This window comes from Physella acuta, unplaced genomic scaffold (genome assembly GCF_028476545.2).
Source record: "Physella acuta isolate Inbredline_101_S28 unplaced genomic scaffold, ASM2847654v3 ptg000306l, whole genome shotgun sequence".
Lineage (NCBI taxonomy): Eukaryota > Metazoa > Mollusca > Gastropoda > Physidae > Physella > Physella acuta.
The window spans coordinates 510,726-532,862 of NW_026731825.1; the positions used below are offsets into that span (position 1 = coordinate 510,726).

The 22,137-nt window shown below is 34.9% G+C and overlaps 1 protein-coding gene across 1 annotated transcript; it reads right to left on the reverse strand.

Annotated features, from left to right (window-relative positions):
- Window positions 1–3,879: 3,879 nt before the first annotated feature.
- On the reverse strand, window positions 3,880–21,905 carry LOC131939974 (angiopoietin-4-like). The gene is made up of 5 exons (XM_059298501.1): window positions 21,754–21,905; window positions 14,240–15,405; window positions 10,670–10,786; window positions 10,141–10,260; window positions 3,880–4,965 (listed from the first exon to the last, which is right to left on the reverse strand). Exons 1-5 carry the CDS (start codon window positions 21,806–21,808, stop codon window positions 4,588–4,590), a joined length of 1,836 nt encoding a protein of 611 aa, XP_059154484.1. The 5' UTR covers window positions 21,809–21,905; the 3' UTR covers window positions 3,880–4,587.
- Window positions 21,906–22,137: the final 232 nt, after the last annotated feature.

Below are 22,137 nucleotides of genomic sequence, written 5' to 3' on the forward strand. Positions count from 1 at the left end.
AAATGTATACTTTTACCAGTGTCCGCCCCCTCCCCCAGATATTTTAGTGACCTTCTCCCCCCGGGAGTCACAAAGAAAAAAAGTCTGGAAGAAATACTGCATACACGATGACGAGTTTTACTGACTATATTCGCTGTGTCTTTTCAAGCTATATTTTACTTGAAGGCACTTGGGGACAGTTGTAATTTTTTTAAAATTTATCTTTAATTTTCTTCATTCGAATGCACTGAACATTTAACAATTACAAATTAATACAGCATTCCAGTTTTCCGTAACTCGACAAAACTCTTCTCTATTCTAGGCCTCGCCTCACCCAGAGATGAATCGTTATCAAAAACCAAAAATGTTTTGACCAGGTAAAATTCTCCTGGTTCATCGTCTGCTATTTTTAGAAAGTTCGCATATATAGTCAGAGGCGAAAATTTGTCGAGTAAAGGTAGGGTGCTAAATTTAGGGAAAAAGAAAAACCGCACTAGATTCATAATTTTAGGTGTGACTATCGGGTGCCCTCGCGAATCAGGGTATGATGGTCAGGTTCAAACTTTTTAGGTCCGGGTACTCGACGGTGAGAAAATGGAAATGGATTGACCAAATATAGTATGCACGTTAAATAAAAGCTTGTAAAATACACAACTATTAAAAGAAAAATCGTAATGTTTGTACTTTGTCCAAAACTGAGACATAAATTAAAATTAGGAAATGAATTCCAGAAGTTTCCAAATGTATTCAGAATTTTAAAATCAATATAAAGACGTACATTTCATATTGACTGATCTCGATTTTCCCTTTAATAAGTTGTTTCAAGGTGTTTCAAAAAATATTTAAGTTTTTTTGCAATTAAAACATTAAAATCCAAACACTTGAGAAATCGATATGTTAATTAAGACGGCCAACTTGGGGTTTTGGTTTACAGAAAAAAATGCTTTTAAAAATATTGTTGCAAGATTTTTATCATCATCACCTTTTTCCGTCGATACCCAGGGTAAATAGGGCCGCCAGAGAAAGCCAGTCTTTCACAACTTTCTCTGCTCTTGTCAGTAGTTTTCTGTTGTCTGTATCTAAGTCTCCCTCAACCTTCACAGTCCACTTAGTTTTCTGTTGTCTGTATCTAAGTCACCCTCAACCTTCACAGTCCACTTAGTTTTCTGTCGTCTGTAACTAAGTCTCCTTGAACCTTCACAGTCCACTTAGTTTTCTGTTGTCTGTATCTAAATCTCCCTCAACCTTTACAGTCCACTTAGTTTTCTGTTGTCTGTATCTAAGTCTCCCTCAACCTTCACAGTCCACTTAGTTTTCTGTTGTCTGTATCTAAGTCTCCCTCAACCTTTGCAGTCCACTTAGTTTTCTGTTGTCTGTATCTAAGTCTCCCTCAACCTTCACAGTCCACTTTTAGGTTGACAATCGAGCGCCTTTGCTGTAACTTTGTCTGGTCTCATCCTTAATGCATGGCACATTCAGCGCCATCTTTCTTCAGTTAATTCTGATACAGTTTCAGTTTCTCTGTCTCCTAGAAACCTATTATTAAAGAAAGTCAATGGCCAGTGGATGCCTCTTTTCGTTCATAAAAAGCATCCAACTTTTGATATCCAACTATGAGTTAAAAATGAACTATTACTATTACATGCTACATAAGTTGATAATAACAACGATAAAGTAAACATGCAACTAGTTATAAATATACACACCAATAAAATGATGTTTATTTTGGTAAATATGTAAGACATTCTAGTTGGTTCGCACAAATATAAGCAGATTTTTACACGCTAAATCAGCCTTTGGTTTTGATAATTTATTCATACGTTTTTCTTGCTCTTTAGTACATGAAAACTTGTTTTTAAGTCGTTTTTATGAAGTTTTTAGGGTCAGGTTTTAATGACTGATTTAATCAACGCTTTATTGATTAAAAAACTCTTATATGTAGTCAGATAAGTTGAATATAATATATTTTACGTCATATTAACAAAGTTATATAGTATTTCTTCTATGATTTACAAGTTATATGGTATTCAATATTCTTCGAGAATCAATCTAGAGGTTTATAATAAACATGTTTTTTCTGGTTTACGGAAAAATTTCTTTTACTTTTATAGACTTTGCTCCAATCATTTATATTATAGCCTTGGCGTAAAGGAAATGTTAAAAAACATTGGCCTACGTATGTTCGTTTACAGAATATTTTAAGACAAATTCGAGAGCTTTACATCGTGCTACGCTAAAATTAAAGCGGGATTGATCTTCCCTAAACTTTCTCCAATATACTTATGTAATACTACTGGGGACGGCAAATCGGCATATAGATATAATTTGAATCAATTTTAAATTACTTTTTTTCCCCCTTTTATCCGCATGTTGTTATTGTGTTTGTAATTTTTTGTGAATTAAAAAAAAAATGGGAAAATTAAACGTTCAAATTCTAGACGCAGTCATATCCCCTTTAATATTACACCTACTTGAAAACAGTTTAGTATAGGTCTAAATAGTAAAGGATTTTTCTTCAATCCAAATGTTTTCTCCGTTTAATCGTGCGTGTAGTAAAAAAAACAGTGAAAATTAAAAGTTCAATTTCCTTTCGTGGAATCTTGAAGATATCATTTGATAATAATTAAAACTTACTTTTGTTGAGGATAGATATCTTAGTTCCTTGCAATTTATTTACAGAAAAGGTCGATACCATTAGCTTTTAAGTGTCTGAATAGTTCAGCTCTAATGCTTTCATTATCAAATTCCTCATTGATTTTATGTGTGCTTCATATTGTACTTGCTCTTTTTCTCCAGCTTTTTCATACTTTTGTTTTAAATCTCAGCAAAGTTTTGGACTTAATTTTTTATATTCTCATGTGTAAGGTTTAATAAATCCATTTTTAAATCCATCTTAGATTAGTTAGAAAAACACTGTATATCCAGCGGTACATTTTCTACTCGAGCGCTCAACTTCTAGAACAGGTAAACTCTAAAGTTCTAGACCAGGAAGGTTTCGCCTTGAGTGGTTTACATTTAGGCTGGTGTCGGAGAGTCTGACCTGTATTGCAAACATTCACATTAGAGGAACTGACAAGCTTACAGGATTTACAGACCACATCAGCAGTTGTATCTTGCATGACAAAATACTGATAAAAATGGAAACATTAAGTTAATAAAGTTATTGATTCATCCTAGGATCACAAATTAATATCAGTACAATTATATAGAGTTAACATGGTTCTGTAATCTCGACATAAGTATGAAAAACGTAGTCAATGTGTACGTTCCATAACGTGACTAAAGTACCATCGTAGCTGTGTGGACTCAATTACGTGAGTAAAGTACCCTCGTAGCTGTGTGGACTCATTTACGCAGTACAATTAGCCTTGGTCCTTATTGCCTTTATCACATTGAAAAAAAAACGACAGCTATTATATGTTTGATAATTCAGAAGATTTTATTATGTGTTTAAAAAAATAAACGAAAAAAAACAAAACAAATGAAATAACACATTAACCATAAGTTGTATAAACGGATGTATTTGTAAATATAAAAACCAAACAATTCATTAAACTACACAAAGGGAGGCTTGATATAAAAATTAAGTGGACGTTATAATAAAGATGTATATAAATGCATATAATTTCTTTCCATTAAATGTGTCCATGTAAACACACTAAACAAATACAATTATAAAATTAGGTAATTGGAAATTTCTCTAGACTATGGTATGGAACACAAAAAGACACTAAATTGTTCACGGGAGATAACAATTAAAATTACCGACTTGATTTGTGAGAGTATGGTTATATACCTTGAAAACGATAATAAAAAATATTTCAATCTCAGTAATATAAATATATTCAGAATTAAACTTTTCTTTTGTACTGATATGTACTAATATGTAATAATAGAGATTTCTAAATAAACAAACATGCTCGATATGAGATACATTAGATAAAATATTAACTACTTAAACATAGGATTTACTTAAATAATCTGTTTTTATTCTACTGTATGACCGAATAATGTTCACATTTATAATACAAATCTTTACAGATCCCAAATTAACAGTTACTATCTACTTTATGTGATTTTGGATGGCATATATATCTATCGAAAAATAATGCGAAAAAAATATTATTGAAAAATGTGCACAAACATTACACACTTTATTAGGGTTGAACTACACACGATCCGAGTGAATGTCTAATTAAAGATATAGTGGTAGATGACAACTACACTACTAGTCTAGTTATGAATATGAAAGAAATAAATGACACCATCATAGTCGGTTTTTTTCTGTTTTAATGGCTAACACACACACAGTCAATCTATGAGGAATTTCAATTCTAGATAAGTGTATACATGGGTTTATTACATCATAATAGCAAAACAAACTCTGTTGTAAATTTTAAAATCATTTTTTAAAATAAAATGTTTGGTTTAATGTTCGTTAATTTTAAACTCCTTATGTATACTCACCATCAAGAAAATATTGCCTTAGTTAAATGTTTACATCTATTTCTTTTAATATATGAAATGTTGTTTATGGTTCTGAAGATTATATAAATATTTTGATAACTGTATATCCATTATTTTGACATAGCATCGTTTTTAGGTTGTTTACATTTGACGAAGTTTCATCTCAACAAAGTCTAGAGAGTCAGAATAGCCTGTAATGCTATTCCAATGAATTCCTTTATTAGAAACACGACTCGCCCATTCACCGTTGACTTTAACATAGTGACAATCCTCATACCACCAACCACCTCTACCGTAGTTCACAGCACAGTTGCCACCTGACCACACATCGTTATCAGAGTCAATGGTTGTAAACTTCATGCCGTTATGACGACTAAACTTGTCATCAACATTCCCACCACTGAATGACGTGTAGCTCATCTTATACTTTGCTGCTTCATTTTCTACCTTAAAACCTCTGTACTCAGCGTAGTAGTCTTTACCTTTATACTTCATATCAAATCTGAGTTCATTGTAAACCTGTGTTAGAAACAAAATTAGAAATATTTATATTTTGCATTGTGTTTGAAATATTGTAAGTATTGATCCCTCTATACTATTTGATAATTATACATATTGATTAAAAAACGTAACGAAAATCTATAAACAATATGCACAATTTTCCAAAACACTTTATTACAATAATACACACACTGCTTGAAAACTTCCTATGTAAAAAGTAAATATTGAATAAACTTTTTTTGATAGTTCCTGTATCTACCCCACCATTAAAACAAAACACATCTGCTGAGAAAGGAAATATTACATTATCTATTGCCTGCTTACATTGCACATTAAAAATATATTCCCTTACAAGAAATACTATTTATATTCAATTTACGTATGGCTTTTCTAGAACTCCCTCCTTTTTATTAATCTCCTTACATTGCTGCCGTTTTAACATGCTAGTAGGTAATAAACCCATCTCCCTTACAATATATATTACTTATGTACTTTTCCTTCTTTTGATAAGCTCAATAGCCCTAATTCTAAATCTTACAAGGTATCTTATTTGTATCTCTATATGTATGTTGTGTAATGGGGTTAATATAATAAAGGTGAGGGCAGGCGGGAGGGTGTGGAATAGAACTGTTGATAAAACCTGTAGAGGAAGAAATCACCGGCGGAAAATATCCTGCTGACTGCATTACACTATTCTGTAAAGTTCGTCACATAACCACGCCCTTTATTATAATATAAGCTTTGTTACCCTTCCTAAAATATCAACTAATCTGTAAATCGGTTATCTAATAAACACTTCTAAAATCAACGGATCAAGATACTTTGCTTTTTTCTCAAATTGTTTTGTACAATTTAAAAACCCAACGAAATACATTACTATACATGCGCCATTAAAATAGCACGTTACTTAATCTAGGTCCATTTAAATGTATTTAAAATATTCAATGCCATGACTGATGATTTAAATGTGCATTTCAGTTACATGTGTACACCAGACGCACAGTCCAATCGATATGAAGATTAAATAAAATTATCAACATGAATTTATTAGTAACTGTAAACAATTGTATGCTATATTAATAGCAGAAATTTCAAGACTTTGCATTCACTACGTACCTCCACATTTGCAGCTTATATTATGCATCCATCTATTTATCCCCTTTTTCAACAGCCCATTAACAGTTTTAGCCAGATTCAATACATTCTTCCGCTCATATTTGTCATATGTCTTCATCGTTCAATTCTTGAATTTTATTTGGCTATCTCCACCTCAGCAATGCATCTAGGTCAAGTTGTAGCCTACACTATGGTAGCAATGCAGAGCGTGTCTAAAAGAGCATCGTATTTTTTTTCTCGATCAGTATACAACCTCTACGGCGGCTTAATACTAAACTCGTTTACAACCTCGAATGTATAAGGTTTACGGTTGGGTAATTTATATTTAGCTCTTAGCTTCCGAGTTTCTTGATCACAACACCTTAGATACGCATCACCGCCTCGGGTGTCTCATCCCTACAACCCTCGTGCCCCCATCTCTTTTCGTACTATTTATTCTGTATGAATATGGTTTATATTGCTCCTTTTTTGTATCGGTTTTATTTACATAACATTCAAACAAACATTGTAATGATATGTTTTAACACTAATTTAATAGTATTTTATATTTACTGTCCAATGGTCCACAGCTTACATGACCCCATCCGTCTATCTCCTCACCCCACCCCCCTAGACCCCCACCTCTTTTCACATTGAGTTGAATTTCCTGAAAGTCATCATTAAAATGGTTTTGTTTACCTTAATTAACATGTACGAAACTATTCAAATTCTTTCACGAGAACACTGCTAACCAATTGTTTACCTTTTAAACTCCACCGTACCCCCACACATCATTATAGCTTCACACCTACGCACCCCACACATGTCGGTGCTAAGCAGTCAAATAATCTTAGCTACGACTATGAACATCGTCCCCGAAACACCAACCTTTACCCGCTCCCGCTTAATCGCTCACATACCAATCTGTTCGGTAACCCCCCCCCCCCCCCGTAGCGACCTCACCCCAGAACATCAGCTTTCATTTGTTTGTGTTTTTTTTTCCTGGTATAGCTAGTATTGTACAGCCATCCGTGACGATAGTTTACAGTCGACAATGAAAAGATCAAGCAGAGCTTGTTATTACCTCCCCTTATTTTTACATCGATTAAAATCTAAATTATCTGCCACTAATAGCCGTAAATATTTCGACCGGACTCTACGATTGTAAACAGCTCACCAGACTGGTAGGGTGGGGGTGGTAGCGACATGGTCTGTTGAGTATGCAAGGAGAGTGAGAGAGGGGAAGGTTCGGCGTGCGTCGACGTCTTGTCCCGAATGGTCCCCATAAAGAGAATTATATACGTAGATGTTTATTGTACAAAATGGGATGAAATCCACTTAAACCTACTTTATTTTCGACTATTCTACTATATGTTATAATTTTCACCCTCGTGTTGTTAGTAAAATGTTCTAAACCAGCATTTGACAACTTTTCTTTAACCAACATGCTTTAAACCCAATGTATTTTATGTATTTATTTACTTATTTATCTATTTATTTATTTATTATAACTCATGCATCATTCTAACTACCTTGTAAATATCCCCCCAAACGGCATGTTATTATGTTATGTTACCTCAATTACAAAGCAATAGACGCAATGTGTTTCTTCCAGAATTTTTCTCCCGGGGGAAGGGGGGGGGCACTTGATATTTTTGGGCGGTCAACACTTTCCGAGGGGGGGCGGGGTGCACACTAGTACAAGTATATTTTTACTATATAAATTATATTTTATTATGGTGGGGGGGGGGGCTGGCGGTTAGGCTTTTTTTCGGGGAGGGGGGAGGCAGAGCCCCTTCACCTCGAAGAAAAGCCTTGAAGAAACTGTGGACGAAATATCACAAGCAATAGTATACCAACAGTATACATATCATTGCCATACCAATCCGTCATACAACGGTAAGTACTCCCAGTTCTTTGAAAAAAAAATGTATGCAGGGCCAGGTAGAGAGCTAGGTCCGCTCCCATCCTTTGATACTACAACTGTACTTTAAACACACAAGCATACACTTTTATTTTGTTGATGTATTATGATTTTAATAACTAATCATATAGAAGCTACTCTGTCTTTAATCTAGCTACTTTTTTCCCGAAAGGGAAGCTATCAACTAATTGCAGAGTCAGGCAGAAAGCCAGGACTGTCTCCTTTTATTTACACTTCCATCCTATTATACCATTTATTATATTCCCTATGTTTCTCAATGTTTTCTGCGATGCCTAACTTGAAGTGTTTTGTTGATTTTTTAAAATATGAAAAAGACTGTTGTAGGTGGTAGGTGTAAACGAACTGGGCGCATGATACTTCTTCTATTTTAACAAAATAAAATTGTACATTATAATTCTTGTCCTGTTCTTCTAAAATGCATGCTCTATTTCAGAAAAATCCCAAACTCTACATGAACTAGACCAACAGTTTACACACATAGACGTTTTGTGTATTCCCTCCTCCTTACAGTCCCACACTCTCCCATAAAAACCCCATTTCGCTATGTTTTCTTTTTCTTCCAGGATGAACAATTTGCTCCAGTGAAAGTAATTAAAAACTCCCCAAAATCCATAACACGATGTATTTGTATGTATATTTATGTACGAAAGATTAAAGGATAGCTGAAAAATGTAAGCCTATACCAGTCTTCATATGTCAGATGATAAACAAAGTAATATAATAGCGGACACCTCTTAGGCAACGTTGAGGCTCGCCGATAAAGATTACAAGTCTTGGACATAAAACATATATTTAAAAAATGCTATTTAATCAACTATAACACGCTTACTTGAGGCCCGAAATGAGTTTGTACATAATATTGTCTGGTTTGTTGTCTCAGGGTGGTTAAACATCGCAATGAAATAGTTTAAATTACTCCGGAAACAGACAAATTCAAATTTATTGAAGCAAACTACAATGTTTTTTTTGTTTACGAGAATAATATAATTAAAACAATTGTTCACTTTGCCAATTGCAGAACATTATAGTTCTCTTACTTAATCAGTTATTCACTGCTAGTCAATAATACCCCTTCCCTAAAATGTATTACACAAGTTCTGTAATTACTGTCCCATCTTATAAATTTCAAAATATTACCGAACCTATCCATCTCCTATTTATAACCCTAAGCTTTTTCTATCCTAAGCCTTTTGTATCTATTGTCATAATAATGTACCCGGCAGATGGCTAGAGGTATGTCGTCAGATAACAATTTCAATGACAAGCTGCGAGCGGTCGTTTAGCAAGTTGAAACTTTTTTTCTTCGCATTTACGTGCGTTAATGGGTCAAGATCGTCTCGGTGATCTTGCTCCTTATAGCGTTGAAAGAGAAACATTGGAAAAAAAAATTTGACTGCGCAATTGAACAGTTTGCGACTGTGAAATCAAGAAAAATAAATCTTGTGTAGACTATGTCAATCAGTATACGGCATTGACTGAGTGGATCATGTAGTATAATTTCTATAAATTTGCTTCTTTAAATACAATATTTTCTTAAAATTTAAATTGTTTTACTTATTTATAGTAATAGAAAAATGTGTTCAAACGGGTTTTGGGATGGGGCGACAATTGAATAGTCCGTCCCCTGGCGTAAAATATCATAGCTACACGTCTGCATTTCTTGCCGGTCACTGTTCCTTAAATGTATTTCTTTTGCAGTTACAAGGTCAAGGTAGAAAACACTTAAATCAGTACATAAAGGATCGTAGCCCTTACATTTCTTGACTTTGTTTATAATTGAAAACTGCACCAATAATGAGCTTTTAATTTTTTCCCAACCCAATTTGGCGACCCTCGGGTCGGCGCCCGGGGACATATGTACCCCTACGGCTCCCTCTCTACACCTCTGCGTGTCAGTTTCACAGAAAATCCTGTAAGCACTAACATTACATTTAGCTGGAACAGTAGTTTGCGTAAAATAAAACGGTTCTTAGGTATTCGAATAACTCTACATGATTTAAAAGTAAGGGGAATTATAAACTCGTGTTTGTGGTAAGTCTATATTAACTTGTGTTTTAGACACACATGATCAAACTTAATAACCAAAAGATATTTTTCCGTACATTTTGTTATGGCGAAATTTTAAAGAGGTTCTAGATTTCTGATGTTCTTACTAATTTAGTTAGCTGATAAATGACGTCATTTCCTATCCAGAAGTCTCCAGAAGTTGAGCCAAATCCGTTTTTATAATCGTTCCAAGTTCTTGTAAAGTTCACATCACCTTTCACACGTCGCTGTTTATAAAAATGATGGTAAAAGTTCAAAGATAGTTTATAGTGTGCTGTATATTAGCAAGCGCAAAAAAATTACAAAATGATACATTTATATTAAGAAATATACTGTACAGAAGATACAAATATGCAAATTATACAAAATTGGATTAATTCATTTGCAGATAGCTAATTTAATGTAAAATATCAATTTATGCAATATAGGGTTAAAATCAATATTTCAAAATTAAAACGTTTAAGGAAAATTGATTATAATGGTTTTACATCTGGCCTTTACATTTTGTTTCTGTCATACTTTGTGTTCAATCTAATGTTAAAATAATATTTACCACATATTACTTTTTTTAAAAACCCAACCTGCTAAGATCTTTTATTTAACAAATTACACACAAGCTCAAAAAAAAGTTAATACTTGAATGATAATCCATCCACCACCGTCAGTCTTCATATCACATGCAGTTCGATTAGGTTCGAGTGTAACACCATTTCTGATTTGTAACTCTTGAAGGAGAAAAAGTCTACACCCTAACTGTGAATTTTTTAAAAAAATAGATAAATTAATGCTAAAAGTATCTAGGCATAATAAAATTGTGTTAATGAACCGAATATAATTACATATAAACAAGTAAAAAACTATTTTGTTTTTTCATGTATTGTTTCTTAAGATATTATATATGGTAACCAGAAAGATGCGCAACGGAAAAAATGCGCACTCAGAAAAATGCGCAAACAAAAATTAGCTGAAAAATGCTCAAACAGAAACAGGCACAGACAGAAAAATGAAGATACAAATTTGCTCACAAAGCAAAACCTACGCAAAAGAGATACATTGCGCACAAAACTATGTGCACAATAGATACACGCATATAAATTACTGCGCAATTACAAAAAATTACACACAGATCGCTCACCAATAATGATAATGGTGATGTGCGTGTGTTTATGCGTGAATATATGAGTTTGTACCTGTCTATGTGTCTACACAGACCGGAATATTTCAATCCAACTTCTGTATACTTTTTTAGATTTGTAGAATAATAAACGCGGCTTCTCATTGTAAAATGAATAGAATCAATAGTTGGTAAGATTTACCGATTATATATGCTGTTCGACCAAAGGTGATAAACCCAACGTTGCTTGGCCACTTCCAGGGTTTATCCACAGGCAATTTGTTCATCGCGGGTGTTGATTACTGGTGGTTAGACCATATGTGATTTGCATAACTAAGCCTATACCTACACCTGCACATACACTTGCCTACATACCTACATTTACAGCTACACTTACACTTACAAGTACACTGTACCCTACCGTCTACAAACGGATCGAACGACCCACACAATCACTCACTGACTGGCCTGCCCACCTGTCTATTTGTCTGTATATCAGTCCATCCTTCATTACATGCATCTAATAACCAGGCAAATTGTATTCTTATTCAAAAAACACATTTCTGGTTAACTGATCGGTCGGTCGGTGTATGTGTGGGTGTAGGCGTAGTTGTGCAAACCACGTTTGGTCAAATCAACTGTAATTACACAGCCGTATTTGACAAATTGTCTGGGGACAACACATTGCTGTCGTCAAACAACCATCTATGTTTGAAGCGATTTCGTCAACTGCATCTATTTAACTATGATCGTAAAATCTTAGCAATTTATGTTTCAATGCATTTTAGAAAGAGCGGTGACATTTTTAAAATTAAGATATATAGAAATAAAAATAACATGTTTATGTATACACTCATACACATAAAAAAATAAGCATTCAAGCATAAACACACACTTCCACTTCCGGTTACCGGAAATCGCTGAAAAGTTGATACAGAACTACCAATTTGATATAATACTCATGTATGACATTTCATCAACCTAGCTGTATCGGTACTCAAGTTATCGTGTTCACAGACACACACAGACACACACAGACAGACACACACACAGACATACGGACAAGAATACAAATGTATGTTTTTCCGACTCAAGAGGTGCAAAACGTCGCGATTTGCATAAATCTAGATTTTTTTTGCACGATAACAATACTTCTTTTATACTTCCTATATACGTGAAAGTAAAAAGAAAAAGTGGTACATTCAGTGAAATATGGGTTATGGTAAGTAAGACATTGAAACCACACAAAAAAGGCAATGGGGACTTTTTTTTATTTTATAATAGGCCAAGCATTTGTTTTGTACTTTTAAAAAGTCCTTGGCTTTTTCCCCCGTATTTAGGATTAAAACTTGTTTGCATGTGTTTATATAGGTATCATTGACCTCTTGGATGTGGCAAAAGTACCATGATCAACTTTCAGATAATCATAAAGACAAGCTTCTTTCTGAGGTATTCCACACGAGAATCATCTTCTTCGTCTAGCCTATCTAATTCACCTTACATTCGATATAAAAACATTTTATACTTTTTTATGTCAAAGTCAATAGGGGGGGGGGGGGGTCGTCCATAAAGACATGACACTTGTAGTGGAAGGGGGATCCATGATTTTGTGACGGTGTGCGACGAGGGGTAGGGGGGAAGGAGGTTCATGTAGTGTGACGTCACACTTTTGCATTATAAAAATTCAACGTTGGAGAACTTTTTAAATTAAACGCAATAGAAATTGATTCAAATACTCTATGTTGAAAGAGTTCAGGCAAGATTTTAGAAATATATCGATGTCTTAAGAAAATTTATAATGCAATTTAAAGAGGTAGGGCAGTGACGTTGCTATGTCGGGTGTCACCCGGTGCGGCATTTTGTGGTGTCACCCCCTTCCCCTAAGTAACAAAGTATATATATATATATATATATATATATATATATATATATATATATATATATATATATATATATATACAGTTGGGTATAGCATTATATTTTTATAATCAGCGCGTTTACGTTATGGTGTCGCCCTCGACCTTTTTCAATAATTGTCGATTTATACTTAAAGACTATTTAACTTTCATTAACCATTAATAGAACTGACAAGAAAGCATTTTTCTTCTGAGCATTTTGCATTTTTGTGCCTTGGTGTCACCCCCCTAAATGGTGTCACCCGATGAGGTCCCGCCCTCGCTACACCCTTGGGGAGGGAGGTTAGACTGAGATGTGACATCATTGAAGGGGGTGTGACTTTTGTAACGATTTGCTACGGAAAAGAGGAGATAAAAATCGTCAAATTTAACGTAACGTCATTTATGGATGACCCATAATTACTGGCTTTCCATTTTGTTGCTTTCCAACGGTAGAGTAACCTTTATGTTTTCGGCAACTGCTATGGTGTATGGTTGGCTTCTTGCTGTTTCAGCAGTTAAACGGTAAAATACGGTAAAGCTATCGGACACATACAAAGCAAGCGATGATTTTTGTTGCGGCGTGAAGAACATTAAATGTTGATATCTGAGTCCGTGCTTTTGACAACGTTTAGCAATAAAGCAATGCAATGTAGGCCATACATGTCGATAGTCAACGACAATATGCTACAAGTCTCAAAATATATAATTGAAATACCTTTCTAAATATAGGCTTACAACGTTGAAGATAATTATTAGGAATGTATTAGCGGTAGCTATTCAATTTATAGCAACATTTAAAAGAAAATCCGTTGTAGTTAGCAAACAACTTACCAAAGTAGTTACATCATAACATACTTATCCTAAAACGAGGATAGTAGGGATCAAATAAATATTGACCCTTTCCAGTGAGTTTCCAATTTGCAATACAAACTGTGTTTTTTGACATTTTTCAGTACAGCTCAAACTAATGAATAGCTGGCGCGGGAAGGAAGTCGATAATTATGTTTTATATGATGTTTTATGTTTATACAGGATCATTAAATACCACTATATATATATATATATATATATATATATATATATATATATATATATATATATATATATATATATATATATATATATATATATATATATATATATATATATATATAAATAATAAGAAAAATATAAAAAAGAAAATATAAAACTTACGCGATCCATCTCTTGGAGTAGCTCACCATGCTCGTAAGTTTTTTTATAAATCTTTTGAACTGTGTTGTTAATATTTTCCACACTCTTTTTTAACTCGAGGTTTGTATTATTAAAGTTAAACATAGCCCATTTAAAATCCTTGTCTGTATTGTTAAGCTGTGATACAGCAGACATTAAATCCGAGTCTGTATTGTTAAGCTTTGATAGAGCAGACATTAAATCCTTGTCTGTATTGTTTAGCTTTGATACAGCAGACATTAAATCCGAGTCTGTATTGTTTAGCTTTGATACAGCAGACATTAAATCCTTGTCTGAATTGTTTAGCTTTGATACAGCAGACATTAAATCCTTGTCTGTATTGTTTAGCTTTGATACAGCAGACATTAAATCCTTGTCTGTATTGTTAAGCTGTGATACTGCCAATATTAAATCCTGGTCTGTTTTGATAAGATTTGATACATCTAATAACCTAAGCAAATCGTTTAGCTTGTTGTTTAATTTCTCTATTTTAGCATCTTGATCAAAATGTGTATTATTTAGTCGTTTTTCGACCATTTCTGTAACATTAGCTAATATCACATCTCTATGTTCTATATGTAACTCTTTTCCATGATATATTTGATTAGAAAGATTTCCGTTTGTTAAAAACTGTAAATTCATCTTCAAGTCAGCACTGTTAAACTTATTAGAATCATGAAATGTTTTTAGAAATTCTGACATTCTATCAATTGTTTTATCAAACTCTGGAGTTTTAGCCTCTAAGGTCATGAACATCAGCGGCTTACGATTGTCTTGGTCAACAGGTTTGGTTTTATTTTCTTTCATCTCAGTGTGACCCCTTTTATTTGTGTAATACACATCACATCCAAACAATGTACTAAAACAATCAGAAGGTTTTGTAAAAGACACAGTCAGCTCTCCAAACACCTTTGAACTCTTCCCATCAGCTTTTGATCCATTCACTTTATAATCTCGAACTCTTGAATCTGATTCTGATACAGACGCCAACATAATCTCCCCCTCTAAATCACTGATCCTATAGACTGACATGTTGACAAGAGCTGAGATTTCATTATCTTCTCTTGTGTTCTGCACACAATGTAACTTGGCACAAAATAATTCTCTACCCTCTATATAGTATTCTCTTTCCAATGAAATGTCAAGTCCTGAAAATATATAAGTATTTTATAAAAACTTGTAAGCATAAAATATGGTTAAGTTTGCTTTAAATTAAAAAAGCAGTAATTTCCATCCCATTATCATCATGTCTATTTGTTTGTTTGAAAAGAGTTTTTTATCACCGTAAGTTATTTTTTATATAAATATAAGTTTTAAATAAACGTGTATCCCATCGTTAAAGCATTTATGTTGTTTTAATTCCAATAGACAAAAGATCGATCACACACAGATGTTCTACACTGCTTCTCATCACTTACATTTCTGTCAGCTTGAGACAAAAAATATTTCTGGCAACATAAGACTAGTCTGCCTATATTGTAACGTTTAAACGGTCACATCACGTACTTCATCTTTATATCTCTGGGGCATCTTATAAATTATTACAATTTCAATATATACACACATTATAAGTGTAATACTACATAATACTGACATGTTAATAATATATTAAGGATGTTCCGTAACCAAATGCAGTTTATGCTTATACGTTGCGGTATTATAATATGCTGATCGATTGTACAAGGTCCAATTATTATATAATATATTTGATCGATCGTGTACTTATAGCACTTCGATGCAGTAATTTTAAGGGAATTCTTTTTTTTTTTGTTATTGTTGTCAAAAATTGTCACTTTATATCTGGATCCTTCACTCGTTTTACTGTACAAGCACAACCGTTAACCGTTTTGCGATCCTGATGGTCAATGGTGCAGTAGAGTTAACCTATTTCAATGACCTAAGTCAATGAAGTGAGAGCGCTTTCAGCAATATTCTCTTCCTCGCTTTATGAATGTAAGTAAACCGCGTTTAAACTTCCAAAATAAAGTTTAAACGCTGCATTCAATAACATCTTAGATAGTCTTATAATATTGTGAGGCTGGTCATCTGCAACATGGTTTGTTGATAAAATATGGTATGTTGATAAAAACCGCTCAACGGAGTAGAACTCTCACGAGTAAATAAACAACATTCTTTGTTGAAAGGCAAATTCGCTGTTATGATACTCAGAAAAAATTGAGCAACGTATCAAAGAAATGCATAGTCTTACACGGAATTAAAGTGTAGAGTTTCGCATAAGAAAAAGATAAAGATAACAACGAGACTGGTCGACTATTGTCTCTAGCGTTGTTCCATCTTGCCATAGATTGGATCATGAGAATTGCAACAGAGTAAAAAAGAAAGTATATACCACGGACTCACTGTTAACAATTTGATGACAAAGACTTTGTAGAATATCTCGTCTTATCTCACCCAAGCAATAATAAGTACAATAGGAAAAAAAGCAACCAAAATATCTACAACTGTAAAGGCATGTTTATAGGGAGAAAAACAGAATCGTATAGAAAAAAGGAAAAACAAATATCTCTCCTAAATAACTGAAAGATAAATATATATAAAACATAAAATTTGCCACGACCAAGGCAGGATAACAAATAAAAATATAGCTGGGAAAGGTGCAGACAAAAAAAAGCCAGAATTGGAAAGGCAAGAGAAGCTTTTAGCCATATGAAAACGTCTTGAGTTAGAGAAAACTGACTGTCAAGTTAAAACTAAAATGATCAAGCCTAAACGTTTGCATAGAGATATAACTTAGAGAACTAATATAAAAACACAAAGCATGCATGAACAAAATATTTGTTGTATACTCGCCCGAAGAATAGATTTAAAAGAAACTTGATTAAAACCATCATCAAAGAAGAACACTAGAGTTACACAATTCAGAAACTGATTCAAAAGGAGGTGTAAATTATTTATTATTATTCCAAAGGAGTGACTACTCTTTAAACAACTATTGGGCATCAACTATCAGGACCTAGAAGGAACCCATTGTAGTAAAAAATCCTCATAGATTTAATTGGAGACAGGATTTAGAGAAGAAGGGTCTACGACAAATTCCCGAAAGACACTTGCCCGAATGCCGTTTGCCCGAAGGCCGATTTCCCGAATGGACACTTACCCGAATGCGACAAATGCCCGAATGGACACTTGCCCGAATGCGACAAACGCCCGAATGGACACTTGCCCGAATGCGACAAATGCCCGAATGGGCACTTGCCCGAATGCGACAAATGCCCGAATGGACACTTGCCCGAATGGGACAAATGCCCGAATGGACACTTGCCCGAATGCGACAAATGCCCGAATGCCACTTGCCCGAAGGCCGTTTGCCCGAAAAATGTTAATATTAGATAATAAATAATATTTCCAAATAGACATTCTTTAATCAATTTAAAATCCTACCTAGAAGTCTATAACTATAAACTATCTTATTCCTAAACATTAAGAAAAAGACCAAACCAAAGCATCTGCCTATGCCTTAAACGTAACACAAAACCAAAATCAACCCTAGCCATAGCCCTATCCCCATCTCTAAACCTAGCTCCAGACCTAGCCCTAGCCCTAGCCCTAGCCCTAGCCCTAGCCCTAGCCCTAGCCCTAGCCCTAGCCCTAGCCCTAGCCCTAGCCCTAGCCCTAGCCCTAGCCCTAGCCCTAGCCCTAGCCTAGCCCTAGCCCTAGCCCTAGCCCTATCCCTATCTCTAAACCTAGCCCTAGCCCTAGCCCTAGCCCTAGCCCTAGCCCTAGCCCTAGCCCTAGCCCTAGCCCTAGCCCTAGCCCTAGCCCTAGCCCTAGCCCTAGCCCTAGCCCTAGCCCTAGCCCTAGCCCTAGCCCTAGCCCTAGCCCTAGCCCTAGCCCTAGCCCAAGCCCTAGCCCTAGCCCTAGCCCTAGCCCTAGCCCTAGCCCTAGCCCTAGCCCTAGCCCTAGCCCTAGCCCTAGCCCTAGCCCTAGCCCTAGCCCTAGCCCTAGCCCTAGCCCTAGCCCTAGCCCTAGCCCTAGCCCTAGCCCTAGCCCTAGCCCTAGCCCTAGCCCTAGCCCTAGCCCTAGCCCTAGCCCTAGCCCTAGCCCTAGCCCTAGCCCTAGCCCTAACTCTCTCATGGGGTAATGTCGGAGGGGAATGTCCGGGGAGTAATTGATGTTCAACATCTGTAAATTGAATCAATGTTTACAGTTTAAAGACATACATTTATTTTTATTTTTACAGAAATAACCTGGTGTCAATCTTGTGTTATTTTCTATTTAAAAGAATATTAATAGGGTTTTAGATTAGAAATTGTGTAAGAATACTGATAGGATTTTTAAAAATAGTATATATATATATATATATATATATATATATATATATATATATATATATATATATATATATATATATATGAATATATGAATGTGCACAAGTGATTATTCGGAGTATTGTATTTTCGTATAAGTGTATGTTTGTACTAGTGTATGCTTGTCTTGTAGGGTGCCATGATTTTCTTTTACTTTCAGGTTTTTCATTTTTTTTTCATAATGCGCACGCAGTTTGCGATCGCTTATAGTAGAGTGATCGCTTGCATTATTGTGATGTATAGCATTTATTTTCTACTTTTTAATTCAATCAGAAAACGTGGGATTTTAAAAAAAAAATTTAATGATAATAATTTTTAAATTAAATCTAGAATCCTAACTTGTTTTTACGGGCTTAAGTATTAGGCATTCACACAAAAAAAAAATAATTTGAAAGTAGACATTACATGTTAAGCTTAATTTTGAAACATTCAACTGTTATTTTCGTATTAATTTTTTAAACAAGATGGGTAACTAAAATACTGATAAAACCTATAGAATTGTTTTAAATTACATATACACATACACACATACACACATACACACATACACACATACACACATACACACATACACACATACACACATACACACATACACACATAAACACATACACACATACACACATACACACATACACACATACACACATACACACATACACACATACACACATACACACATACACACATACACACATACACACATACACACATACACACATACACACATACACACATACACACATACACAAATACACACATACACACATACACACATACACACATACACACATACACACATACACACATACACACATACACACACACACACACACACACATACACACATACACACATACACACATACACACATACACACATACACACATACACACATACACACATACACACATACGCACATACACACATACACACATACACACATACACACATACGCACATACGCACATACGCACATACGCACATACACACATACGCACCTACAAACATACACACATACACACATACACACATACACACATACACACATACACACATACACACATACATACATATACACATACACACATACAACCATACACACATACACTCATACACACATACACACATACACACATACACACATACACACATACACACATACACACATACACACATACACACATACACACATAAACACATACACACATACACACATACACACATACACACATACACACATACACACATACACACATACACACATACACACATACACACATACACACATACACACATACACACATACACACATACACACATACACACATACACTCATACACACATACACACATACACACATACACACATACACACATACACACATACACACATACACACATACACACATACACACATACACACATACACACATACACACATACACACATACACACATACACACATACACACATACACACATACGCACATACGCACATACGCACATACGCACATACGCACATACAAACATACACACATACACACATACACACATACACACATACACACATACACACTTACACACATACACACATACACACATACACACATACACACATACACACATACACACATACACACATACACACATACACACATACACACATACACACATACACACATACACACATACACACATACACACATACACACATACACACATACACACATACACACATACACACATACACACATACACACATACACACATACACACATACACACATACACACATACACACATACACACATACACACATACACACATACACACATACACACATACACACATACACACATACACACATACACACATACACACATACACACATACACACATACACACATACACACATACACACATACACACATACACACATACACACATACACACATACACACATACACACATACACACATACACACATACACACATACACACATACACACATACACACATACACACATACACACATACACACATACACACATACACACATACACACATACACACATACACACATACACACATACACACATACACACATACACACATACACACATACGCACATACGCACATACGCACATACACACATACACACATACACACATACACACAAACACACATACACACATACACACATACACACATACACATATACACACATACACACATACACGCATAAACGCATACACGCATACACGCATACTCGCCTACACGCCTACACGCATACACGCATAAACTCATACACGCGTACACCCATGCACGCATACACGCATACACGCATACACGCATACACACATACACACATACACACATACACACATACATACATACACATATACACACATACACGCATACACGCATACACGCATACACACATACACACATACACGCATACACGCATACTCGCATACGCACTTACGCGCATACGCACATACGCACATAAGCACATACGCACATACACACATACACACATACACACATACACACATACACACATACACACATACACACATACACACATACACACATACACACATACACACATACACACATACACACATACACGCATACACACATACACACATACACACATACACACATACACACATACACACATACACACATACACACATACACGCATGCACGCATACACGCATACACGCATACACGTATACACGCATACACACATACACACATACACACATACACACATACACACATACACACATACACACATACACACATACACACATACACACATACACACATACACACATACACACATACACACATACACACATACACACATACACACATACACACATACACACATACACACATACACACATACACATATACACGCATACGCACATACACACATACACAAATAAATTTGCAAAACTATGTTTTTCCGACTAGGGTAGTAAAACGTCAAGATTTGTGAAAATATCGATTTCGATTTTTTAAACTATTACAATACTTTCTCTATACTTCGTATACGTGGAAATAAAAACAAACAATTGTTACCTAAAAAAATACACAGATAAATAAAACTAAATATCTCCATCACATTTGCGTTTCAGTTATATACAAATGTACTTACCACAGGTGAACATGATATTTACAAACAACAGAGCCGTCAATAAAATAGAAGACATTGTAGAGTTGTGTAGTTCTGTATCACACGAACGGAGACTTCTCTAAACCGCTGCTTCTGTTTCCTTGTGAGGAAATCGCCGTCTATTTATACCACAAAGTTTCGTTAAAGACAAAGAAAAGTCGTTAACACTTGTTTATAAAAACGTGTGGTAACCGCTTACTCCGAAATTCCACATAAAAAATATGCTGAAACGTAAATATAGTTAGCGGATCTCAAATCAAATAAAATGGCTACATATTTAAAGCCCGTCTTTTATTTTATAAAAGAAATTTCTAGGTTGTTACAGGTCATTTGTAGGTTAGATTAGAATAGGTTAGAATAGTCTAG